At 36.4% G+C, this 12,980-nt stretch overlaps 2 protein-coding genes across 2 annotated transcripts in view; one reads left to right on the top strand and one right to left on the bottom strand.

Annotated features, from left to right (window-relative positions):
• Nucleotides 1-12,980, bottom strand: part of GTF2E2 (general transcription factor IIE, polypeptide 2, beta 34kDa) — an 80,780-nt gene that overhangs the window by 48,876 nt on the left and 18,924 nt on the right. Inside the window, exon 3 of the mRNA XM_010838815.1 lies at nt 8,523-8,614. Within this exon, the coding sequence (XP_010837117.1) occupies nt 8,523-8,614 (92 nt within the window). The remainder of the gene's footprint in view (nt 1-8,522; nt 8,615-12,980) is intronic.
• The window catches only part of SMIM18 (small integral membrane protein 18), a 9,617-nt gene continuing 5,275 nt past the window's right edge, over nt 8,639-12,980 (top strand). The window contains exon 1 of the mRNA XM_010838813.1: nt 8,639-11,196. The gene's annotated coding sequence lies outside the window, so the exon portion shown is untranslated. The remainder of the gene's footprint in view (nt 11,197-12,980) is intronic.

The following is a 12,980-nucleotide window of genomic DNA, read 5'->3' as shown; positions in this document are numbered from 1 at the left end:
AGCAACTTCACTTTCACTTTTCACTTTCCTGCACTGGAGAAGGAAATGGCAACCCACTCCAGTGTTCTTGCCTGGAGAATCCTAGGGACGGGGGAGCCTGGTGGGCTGCCATCTATGGGGTCGCACAAAGTCAGACACGACTGAAGCAACTTAGCAGCAGCAGCTAAGTTCTTGGCTTTGTCAGCTCTTCAGGGGTGAAGACTTTTCAAAACAGAGTTTACAGATCATCGTTTATGTGTACTCTTTCCCTTTCAAAACAGAGCTACCCTCTTTTTACTAAAAAAAAAAAAAAAAAAAAGGAAAACAAAAAGGTAATAACTCTAACCTCCACCCAGAATTTATAATGTATTGCCTGAAGGTATAATTAAACTCCAGGGACTCAAGTCAAAAAAAAAAAATGCTGTTTGGGGAAGCCTTCATAAATGATAACTGAAGTATCATAAACTATCCACTATAGAGAGGGCTTCTGGTTTCTTCCCGTCCTAAATATTTTTCTGAGAGTTAAAAACAGGACCCTTGCTAGGACATTCTAAATTCTGAATTCTGATGAATTACAGTTTGTGGGCAATTGAGAGCCAAACCTTTCAATAACTCTGTCTCTTCCATCTCTACACACCCCATGTTCATGCCATATTGTCCAACAACACACTGCTTTTAGGGGAGAATCTCCAAGGAAAGGAACCATTGATAAGAAACCTCTAATGTTAAACTACTACTGCTGCTGCTACTGCTAAGTTGCTTCAGTCCTGTCTGACTCTGTGCAACCCCACAGACGGCAGCCCACCAGGCTCCCCTGTCCCTGGGATTCTCCAGGCAAGAACACTGGAGTGGGTTGCCATTTCCTTCTCCAATGCATGAAAGTGAAAAGTGAAAGTGAAGTCGCTCAGTCATGTCAGACTCCTAGCGGCCCCATGGACTGCAGCCTACCAGGCTCCTCTGTCCATGGGATTTTCCAGGCAAGAGTACTGGAGTGGGGTGCCACTGCCTTCTCCGCTAATGATAAAAGTAAACTTTTTTCAAGTATTTTCAGATAAATAATCTCCTCAGTAATTCTCAAAATCCATTCCTTGAATATTTATAGCTTGAAGGAAAAGCACATTTGAAGAACGGAAGAAAAATCAGTAAAGGAGGTTGATTCTTTTAAACGTAACAAATATTTTCTGATACTACCAAAATGTTCAAATTATGCTACGTAAAATGCACAGACAAAAACCACATATGAACTGTTTTATCTTGAGTGTACATTATTCAATGTGGTAGTTAAAACCTACTCAATCAAACTATACCATAAAATTTTTATTCTAATTAGTCAATTCTCATTACATCTTTTAAATATTTAATATTTCTACCTCCTACTGAAAAAATAAGTCACAGCTAGTTATAAAACCAATTCGTTTTCAGCAAAAGTATCCTTCTCCTTCATTAATCACCTCAAACTAAAATTTACAGTTATTTCTGAACCAGTCCCCCTTTATTTATAACTAAAGGCTGAATATTAGAGATTAGAAGATACAAACACACACACTTAGAAAAAGAGTAACACGATTTAACACACCCTTACTTCATAAACATTTGATTATTTCATTTTTCACAATGCAATGTAACATGATGGCAAACCACATATTTTTTTTAATTATTATAAAAATGAACAAATTTACTTTCTTATGCATGTAATTTAAAACTCAACTACCTTAGTAGTAACTGTTAGTATACATTCCATACTATATTCCTCAGTGATTATTACTTAAAATATTAATTTGTTTATTCAAACTTAATAGTGAAAGATCATAAGATTATTAGACCTTAGAAGATGGCGCTCATCTTCTCCCGGGAGAACACCAAAATCTCAACTAGCTCCTGCACAGTCTTCAAGAGGAGAATGTTGGAACCCACCAAAAAAAGATACACTATGTCCAAGGGCAAAGCAGCAGCCACAGCAAGATGGCAGGAGGGACACAATCACATTTAAAATCAAATACCTCATACCCGTCAGAGATGCTTGGAAGTCACAAACAAAACCTTGTCCGCACCAGAACCAGGGAAAGAAGCAGTGACCCCGACAAGAGACTGAGCCAGACTTGGCTGTGAGTGTTTGGGAGTCTCTGGAGAAGGCATGGGTTGACAGTGGCCTGCCGTAGGGTCAGGGACACTGACTTGCTGGTGTAAGTCTTTTTGGAAGAGGTCAGAGGTCACCAATACTGCCATTACCCCTACCATAATTAGGCCTCAGGCCAAACTAGAGGGAGGGAACACAGCCCCACCCATCAGCGGAAAACTGAATTAAGGATATACTGACCAAGGCTTTGTCCACCAGAGCAAAACCCAGTTATCCCCACAGTCAGTCAGTCCTTTCCATCAGAAAGCTTGCACAAGCCTCTTATCCTCATCCATTAGAGGGCAGACAGAATAAAAACCATAATCACAGAAAACTAGCCAAACTGATCACATGGGTTACAGCTTTGTGTAACTTAATCAAACTATAAGCCATGCCGTATACGGCCACCCAAGATGGACAGGTCATGGTGGAGAATTCTGACGAAACGTGGTTCACTGGAGAAGGGAATGGCAAATCACTTCAGTATTCTTCCCTTGAGAACCCCATGAACTGTATGAAAAGGGAAAAAGCTGTGACACTGAAAGATGAACCCCTCAGCTCAGCAGGTGACCAATATGCTACTGGAGAAGAGCAGAGAAATAGCTCCAGAAAGAATGAAGAGGCTGAGCCAAAGTGGAAATGACACACAGTTGTGGATGTGTCTGGTGGTTAAAGTAAACTCCGATACAATAAAGAACAATATTGCATAGGAAACTGGAATGTTAGGTCCATGAATCAAGGTAAATCAATGTTAAGTCCATATCCAAGGTTTGGTTGTGGTCAAACAGGAGATGACAAGAGTGAACATGGACATTTTAGGAATCAATGAACTAAAATGGATGGGAATGGGTGAATTTAATTTAGATGGCCATTATATCTACTACTTGGGCAAGAATCCCTTAGAAGAAATGGTGTAGCCCTCATAGTCAATGAAAGGGTCTGAAATGCAGTATTTGGATGCAATCTCAAAACCGACAGCATGATCTCGTTTCAAGGCAAACCATTCACTATCACAGTAATCCAAGTCTATGCCCCAACCACTAATGCCAAAGAAAATGAAGTTGAATGACTCTATGAAGACCTACAAGACCTTCTGGAACTAACACCAAAAAAAAAGATGTCCTTTGCATCACAGGGAACTGGAAAGCAGAAGTAGGAAGTCAAGAGATACCTGGATAACAGGTAAGTTTGGCCTCGGAGTAAAAAATGAAGCAGGGCAAAGACTAACCGAGTTTTGTCAAGAGAACATGTTGGTCGGAGCAAAGACCCAAGAGATGACTCATGGACACATGGACGTCACCAAATGGTCAGTACCAAAATCCGACTGATTATGTTCTTTACAGTCAGAGATGGAGAAGCTCTATACAGTCAGCAAAAACAATACCTGGAGCTGACTGTGGCTCAGATCATCAGCTCCTCATTGCAAAATTCAGCCTCAAATTGAAGAAAGTAGGGAAAACCACTAGCCATTCAGGTATGTACTAAATCAAATCCCTTACGACTATACAGTGGAAATGACAAATAGATTCAAGGAATTAGATCTGACAGAGTACCTGAAGAACTATGGACTTAGGTTTGTGACACTGTACAGGAGGCAGTGATCAAAACCACCCCCAATAAAAAGAAAGGCCAAAAGGCAGGTTGTCTGAGGAGTCCTTACAAACAGCTGAAAAATGAACAGAAGTGAAAGGCAAAGGAGAAAAGGAAAGTTATACCCATCTGAATGCAGAGTTCCAAAGAATAGCAAGGAGAGATAAGAAAGCCTTTCTCAGTGATCAATGCAAAGAAATAAGAGGAAAACAACATAATGGGAAACACTAGAGATCTCTTCAAGAAAATTAGAGATACCAAGGGAACATTTCATGCAAAGATGGGCACAATAAAGGACAGAAACGGTATGGACCTAACAGAAACAAAAGATATTAAGATAGTAAGAATACACACAAGAACTATACAAAAAAGGTCTTAATGACCCAGATAACCACGAAGGTGTGGTCACTCACCTAGAGCCAGACATCCTGGAATGTGAAGTCAAGTGGGCCTTAGGAAGCATTGCTATGAACAAAGCTACTGTAGGTGATGGAATTCCAGCTGAGCTATTTCAAATCCTAAAAGATGGTGCTGTTAAACTACTGCATTCAATATGCCAGCAAATCTGGAAAACAGTGGCCACAGCACTGGAAAAGGTCAGTTTTCATTCCAATTCCAAAGAAGAGCAATGCCAAAGAATGTTCAAACTATCACACAATTGTGTTCATTTCACATGCTAGCAAAGTAATGCTCAAAACTGTCCAAGCTAGACTTCAACAGTACATGAACCAAGAACTTCCAGATATATAAGCTGGATTTAGAAAAGGCAGAAGAACCAGAGATCAAATTGCCAGCATCTGCTGGATCACAGAAAAAGCAAGAGTTCCAGAAAAACATCTACTTCTGCTTCATTAACTATGCTAAAGCCTTTGTCTGTGTGAATACAACAAACTGTGGAAAATTCTGAAAGAGATGGAATACCAGACCACTTTATCTGCCTCCTGAGAAATCTGTATGCAGGTCAAGAAACAACAGCTAGAACTGGACATGGAACAGACTGGTTCCAAATTAGGAAAGGGACATGTCAAGGCTGTATACTGTCATCCTGTTTATTTAACTTATATGCTGTGTACATCATGCAAAATGCTGGGCTGGATGGAGCACAAGCTGGAATCAAGATTGCTGGGAGAAATATCAATAACCTTAGATATGCAGATGACACCACCCTTATGGCAGAAAGTGAAGAGAAACTAAAGGGCCTCTTGATGAAGGTGAAAGAAGAGAGTGAAAAACCTGGCTTAAAACTCAACATTCAAAAAAGTAAGATCATGGCATCCAGTCCCATCACTTCATGCCAAACAGATGGGGGTGAAAATGGAAATAGTGACAGACTTTATTTTCTTAGGCTTCAAAATCACTGCAGATGGTGACTGCAGCCATGGAATTAAAAGACGTTTGCTCCTTGGAAAAAAAGCTATGACAAACCTAGACAATGGATTAAAGGTGCATTTAATTTCATGGCTGCAGTCCTTCTCTGCAGTGATTTGCCGACAAAGGTACACAGAGTCAAAGTTGTCAAAGCTATGGTTTTTCCAGTAGGCATGTAGAGATATGAGAGTTGGACCATAAAGAAGGCTGAGCACCAAAGAACCGATGCTTTCGAACTGTGGCACTGGAGAAGACTCTTGAGAGTTCTTTGGTCAGCAACATCAAATCAGTCAATTCTAAAGGAAATCAACACTGAATATTCATTGGAAGGATGGACGCTGAAGCTGAAGCTCCAATACTTTGGCCACCTGATGCAAACAGCCGACTCACTGGAGAAACCCTAAAGCTAGTAAAGACAAAGCAAGAGGAGAAGGGGGTGACAGAGGATGAAATCGTTTGATGTCATCACTGACTCAATGGACATGAGTTTGAGCAAGCTCCGGGAGATAGACAAGGACAGGGAAGCCTGGCGTGCTACAGCCCATGGGGTCACACAGTGTTGGGCGACTGAGCAACTGAATAAAACAACAGTAAAAGATATTTAATGATAAAAAATAAGTTTGATATATACAGTTGGCCCGACAGTGGAAACTAGTTTTATTAACCAAGAAAAAATTTCCAGAAATTGAATATGCTATACCTTCAACATGACAGCTTTGGCAAAGATATATTTATAAACATAAAAATATTTCATTAAAAATTGCATTGGCAAAACTGTTGAAACTAATATTTTTATTTTTCAACTGCTTCTGAATATATGAGATTAACAAAAGTGCCTAAACAGAGAAGAGGAGGAAACTGATATAATTACTTATTTACTGAGTCTTGGTAAAACTTTTTTGACATACATCGTAGAACTAAACAAATGGTTAAGGACAAGGTAACAAATTATTTGGCTAATTAGGTGATTCCCATTCTTCTGCATTCAACAAAACTGAAGGAGGACCTAATTATTAATAGAACTGTCAACTGAGAAATGCTTGATGATAAGTCACTATGTGATTTTTGGCACACAGCTTGGAAGGTTTTCTACCACAAAATGTCTATTAGAATGAACATATTTATATCAACATTTTTATTTTTCAGCACTACAAAATCTCAAAATAAGACCAGAAATTGATGTCAAATCCTATTTCATTCTATTAATAAATATTATTTCCAGATACAAGAACCACTGGAGAAAGACAGCTCCATTTATTTCATTAAAAATGGATTTCTGTTGTATAATTATTATATACAAAGTGCATTTTAATCAAAATTTTTATGTATTTATGTTATTCCAAGCAACTATGTGGTAAGAATAATTATAACTCAAACCAGAAAATATCTACGTCTTATGGTCATAGGGAAAACATCCCTTATTGCATATACATAGGGCCGTGACAAAGGAGTTTGACAGATGATCAACAGAAGATTCCTGAACACTAAAATATGTAAAACTTGCATAAAATTTGGCAGGAGTAACAGAACTACCATACAAGCTGAAAGGGAAAATAATTAAAATTTCCAACCACTCAAGTTTGTTTTTATATTTAAAAAAAAAGGCATTTAGAGTCCCTAAGATAAATTTAAGAGTGCTATATTTTATTTAAAATATTGAAATATGCCAGCAATTTCACCCTGTGTCACTATGTACACTTTTGTTAAAACAGAAATAGACTGAGACACAGAAAACAAACTTACGGTTGCCAAAGCGGAACATAGTGGGCAGCGGGGAGGTGGGCAGGGAGTAACAGGAGTTTGGGGTCAACAGATACACACTATCATATACAAAACAGATAAACAACAAGGACCTACTGTACAGCACAGGGCACTTTACTCAGTATCTTACAGTAAGTACCCTATGATGGGAAACCCATCCGAATCACTGTCACACACCTGAAACTAATATAAATTGTGAAAGTGAAAAGTCAGTCACTTAGTCGTGTCCGACTCTTTCTATCAGGCAAGAACACTGGAGTGGGTCGACTGTATTTCATTTAAACAAAAATTCTGCTGAAAAATTATATTTATCAATTCAAATATGTGCAAAGGAACACACAGTTTTTCAAAACTGTTTCAGGGAACATTTGAGTAAAAATTTTAAGATCGCTGTTCTAGATTAACAAAGCTATAAAATGAAAACTGTTTTAGCAGGATACCGAAAACATGAGATTTAAATGTCAGTCTCCCTCAAAAGGCTGATAGCCTCAAGGGCATATATTCGTCTGGGCATTCATACTATTCGTGCCATAATTAGCATACAGTATTGATCAGCGGCAGAGTCACGTGCAACTCTGTGACCTCAGGGACTGCAGCACAGCAGGCTTTTCTGTCCTCTAGTAGCTCCTGGAGTTTGCTCAGATTCATGTTCTCAGAGCTGGTGATGCTACCTAACCACCTTATTCTCTGCTGCTCCTAACAGGATACAGTAGGATTTAATAATTATTTACCATGTGGGGGAATGGATGGATGGAATTAATGAATATTAATTATGAGAGTATATTACTCAATAATGGGAAATTACAGATTTCTACCAAAAATCAAATACAAACCACAGATTTCAGATATAGCCAGACAGATACCAAGTTCTCTTAAATTACGAAAGAAAAGCCTTCACATAAATCTGATTTATATACTAAAGAACAAACAGCTAAAACATGAAATAACAACAAAAATATCGGTAGTATTTTCCATGACATTTTTCAAGAGGTGCAAGTAGTAACTAAACAGAATATGAGTTTGGCAGACAAAGAGGTTAAATCTGAAATCACTTAACCATTTTAGCTAAATGAAATTTCACTTTGATACAGTAAGTTCGGGTTCAGAATTTTTAGTAAAGCCAAAATGTTGTATCATTAAAACTTCAAAATCTACTTCAAAAAATACTAAATCTCCCATCAAACATTAAATTCTAATCCTTTTGAAGTCAAAGCTTTTCTAAGACCCTCCGTAAATCTTGATTTTCCCCCTCCAAGATGTAGAAAAGCCACCACTACCATCTCCCTGAACTGTACAGTGTTTTTCACTTCTCACCATCAGTGGAAGATCCTGTAAATCATTCACATTTTTTCATTGGTTTTGCCAACAGGTATTGACTAATTAAGAGGTGGCTATCTCTACTGCGTGAGCACAATTTTATTAAGTGAAATGGTGGACTCACACTGTGTACTTCAACTACCGCTCTGCAATGTAAATAAAATATACTTAGATGACTCACTGCAAAGCTAACTTGCTATAACGTAAAAAGCTTGAAGCGTTAAATATTTTTTTAGTTTTGCTGAGGTATAATAGGCATACAAAAACCACATATTGAAACATACAATTTGATAAATTTTGACATGTATATACAAATTTACTTCTGAAAATTCCAATCCCCCTCTTCCGAGCAAAACCAAAAGAATTTTTGTTAGTTGAGAAAAGTACTTACCTTCATGTAATTCACAATCTTAGCCAGAACGCCAAACTTATATCCAGAGCTTCCTGATAGAGCTTTCAAATTAAATGATCCATTGCTATGATCTGAAAATGAAGTTCAAAAAACAATTACAACATTTTCATATTAGATGTGATTATCTACTTTTAAGCAGCTAAAATGATTTTAAATCTGGTAAAATATTTATTGAGTTCTTCTATCTAGAAAACTCCACCCTATGAAATTTTGGTGACAAATTCAAAATCTTTGCATGTGTAGTAACTATTTTCTGAGGATGGAAACAAAGTACAAATACTCCAAAAGCATTAAAATATATTTCTTTTATAAGTACCTTTATCTCACTCCTTCCTTAAGTCTGACTAGATTTCCTCCAAAATTAAAAGTAAGGTTTTTTAAACAAGAGGACAATACAAATCACAATCTGATCCATAGTGCTTTTCTAACAACCTTAAAACCATGAGAAGTGAGTAGATTACTACGGGATAAAAAGTTCAATTTATCACCAATTACATCAATTTCTGCTTATCAAAATAAAACAAATAGGTATTGATCAATGGGAATTAATAAAAAGTATGATCCCATAACTATTTTAAAGTCAACTTCAGAGATATATTGGAATAAAAAATGTAAGCAGTACCACTGTATAAACATGCAGACTTTAAAATGATGGCAGCATGATATAAGGAGCAATTTACATAGATCATTTGGTTCAGAACATATACCATTCTGTTGCATATTTACAGGCAGAAATCCGAATGCTACCATTGCATCACAAATGCATTCTATGGATCACAGGTAGCAAGAGTGAAAAATTCATTGTAAATACTAGGAAGACATTTTAGAAGTACACATTCTATTAGCAAGGAATCAGATCACATGCTATGAAGTTCCCATGTGGCTGATCCACAATGGAAGAGGTTAAATAAAAGCGGAGAGAGTCAATTTCTGGCACCAGTTTGGTAATAATAATTTAAACAAAAGAATGCATTAGAATAACCGCAAGTCAAATGGAACAACTGTCAGAGATCCAAAAGAACAGCTTCTAGAAGGCAGCATAATATTCCTCTGAGATTAGTTAGTGAAAAGGCTTTATTGAGTATCATTTTTTTAGACTAAAATGAAACCTCATATGCAATTTTCCTTCAAGAATAACTGCTACAACTTTAATGAAACTTAATTGACACATTAAAGTCTACTTTATGTTTTCTGAAATAACATTAAGAATGCCTTACAGGTGTGCCTTCACATTTGCTATTTCAATTATGAATTACTTCCTATGTAGTTCATTTTCCCAAGGTGTTCAGGACACTCATAACCAACAACAGCAACTAACCTTCACTGAACACTGACTACTGCCAATAATCATGCTAAAATGGTTTTCTCATTTAATCCCTCCCAGAAATCCTATTTAAGAGGTTTTTACTGTCTCATTTTAAACATAAGAAAACAGACTAATAAGTGGCAGACTAAAGACTCCAATCCAGTGGTAAACTGTGATGTGCCTGGTATAAGAATCATTAGTTAGCATTTAACACAATTATTCCATTTCCAACTGGATATTTTTTCAGAATACAGGAATTCATAAATACATATTTAGTGAATTCTTATTAAAGTAATACAGTCATCCTATAATACTAAATAAACAACTGGGAAGACTATGAATAATAGCTAAGGACAATATGCTAAGGATAAGCACCATGCAGGTAATAAGCAATCGTGAAGCATATACAGTTTTGTTTACCACAAGGTCTCCAGTGTAATAAATATTAGCAGACTGAACAAATGAACGTAATAAGATTATTTCCACATACTCCTCTACTGGTCTTAGAAACAAATGTGACTTATTCAAAATTTTAAAAAAGAAGTCTACACAGCAAGCACTAACCCAATCGGCTGCTGTTCTAATAGCCACTCTCACAAATAAAAACCTTGACCGTTACACTTAGACCACAACTCTAATAAACCACAATAAAAACATCATTCTATCTCTATAAACATCCAACTGAGGGTTCTTTTGCAATTTAACTTTCACAGACGATTTTTTTTAGTATCGCTGATGTACCTACCAAAGTTAACCCTCTCCCAATTAGTAGAGACAAAAACCTTTTTTCTTTTTCTTCTCCCTTGGAATTTCATACAAAGCAAACTACCACATGGAAATAATCACCTCCAAGAGTCAGGTTCATATAAATGGCAAGTTGAAAGAAGAGAAAAGAGAATATCATTTATGAGAGTCTATGCACAATTTGTGGAGGAAACACCACACTGGAGAACCTGGACTGCTGGTTTCCCAGGTTACTGCCTCTCTTGAGATTAGCTTCTAGCCTGAGCACTTAAATAATCACTGAAGGATCAGAAATTCTACAGCTAAACACTAAGGAATCATCAATTTGTTACTAACTCACAAATTCTTACGCAGCAATTTAGCTTAAAAACAACAAAAAAATTAGGCCTAAAGAGGGGGTGACAGTTGAGAACACAGTCCGCTCTAGTCAAGTTTATGAATGATTTACTCAGGGTGGCAGGACTTAATGCAAATGAACATAGAGGAAACTGTCAGCTGCCCTGTGGTTCAGCCAATAGAAGCACAGCTCCATCTTAGCTGTGCACTGGACTGCACTACAAACAGACGATACCATCGCTTCAACTGCAGCCTTTCAGACGAGAGGTAGGTTTCTGAGATCTTTTCATTTAATAATACATGTTCTTATCATACAATATAAATATTTTACCATAAAGCCCAAGCAGAAAGCTTTGTTCCTACTGAAGACCAAAAAACCTCTATTCTTTTCATTGTCTGGTAGGATTTTATTATGAAAATATGAAGACTGCCTTTGCTATTTGACAAGCACCCTTACCATCTGTGCCTTAATGGAAAATTCAGGACATTTTCTATGAACCTGATCTATATCCAGACCTTAGAGTAAGCCATATGCATTTGATATTAAGAGATTACTTGCAAATTTAATTTTCTCTGAGCTATTTCATTTCAGCAGTTTGCTCTGTCTTAACAAAGGATTTTTCTTAAAGAAGAATCTAGACTAAAAGCAAATCCAGGACTAAAGCTTTCTGATTATACATACAAATTTAAAGCATTTATATTAAAGTTTGTTATATTTTAGAAAATATGAGAATATATTCAAAATTGTTTTATTTAAGTGTACATGCAGAGAAGGCCAATAATCACACTGTGATTTTTATATAAAAATAAAAAGACCACAAAAGTACCATTTACTAGGTTGCATTATACTGTAAGCAATGAGATGATTTTCAGAGCTAGAGCTTTAGACTTTCATACATTTTAATTAAAATAATTTCCTACAGTCAAATTTTAAAGTCTGTATTACTGTAGCGTATAAGTCATGCTATTATTAAATAAAAATCTAATGTTTAATTTTTAGATGCCACAGAAATATGTATTTATCACAGTATTTCAATATAATGTTAGAGTTATTCTTAAACTAATCTTCAAAAATAAATACACAGTAAGTCTTTTTGAGAAACTACATTTTAAAATGAAAATATGTCCTAAGAAGAATTGGTTAAGGGAGGGAGGAGGGTACCTTTTGAGGTAATAAGATTAGTTTCATAGCTCAGAGCCATCATTCATATCTACTCAGAATTACTATCAACTTGCTGACCAAATTTCAAATCCTATATGAATTTGAAATATTCAAGCATGAAAATTTAACTATTTAGTAAATGCTAGAGTTCTAAAATATTACCTATATATACTGACCTAAAGAGTCAACTTTTGCCCTTTTCTTTGCTGGTAAATCTATTTTGAACTTGAAAGTTTTTTTTTTTTCATAATTTTTATTCCTTCTATAATAATCAGTGTTCTGCCAGCATGAGAAAAGTATGCCCTACAAACCCAAAGGTTGCTGAAAGAAGATTTCTCCAGACTCAGTACAATGTGGTTAATTGCTTAGGAAATATTCTTGCTTGCTACCCAAAGTAAGAGAGCTCAAAAACAGTCTCAGATCAAATAAAAATAACTGTCAAATAGAACAGTTAACTCGTAACTCAAACTTCAGACATAAACTCCTGCCTCCCAAACTGTCTTAACGCTACAATCAGCCTACATCTTGCTGGTAACTGTCTGTAGTTATACGGATGGAGGCTCACTGCCATTTCACCCAGCTAACTAGATACATGGCCTACCCCAGACAGCTCCAGAGTTGGGTGAGCTAGTCTATATGTAAAGCTATTATGATTAATCGATCATATTTCAAAGGGATATGCTTTTAAAGGCACCAGAAAATTCAATTCAAGGGCTTTTCCATAAATAGAATAAAAGCCTAACTTTATTTCGATCTGGCAATTCAAGGGCTCCAGAACAGTTCTAAGTCCTATACCCATAAATATCTCACTAGGGCCTTAAAATGGGAGGAAAACTAGGTGAAGGGAATTTATATTTTAAAAAACTAAAAATTATCTATATAATTGTGT

The sequence above is a fragment of the Bison bison genome, unplaced genomic scaffold (genome assembly GCF_000754665.1).
Source record: "Bison bison bison isolate TAMUID 2011002044 unplaced genomic scaffold, Bison_UMD1.0 scf7180017864105, whole genome shotgun sequence".
In the NCBI taxonomy this organism is placed as follows: domain Eukaryota; kingdom Metazoa; phylum Chordata; class Mammalia; order Artiodactyla; family Bovidae; genus Bison; species Bison bison.
The sequence above is the reverse complement of the archived record's forward strand: the minus strand, read 5'-3'. Positions and strand labels throughout refer to the sequence as shown.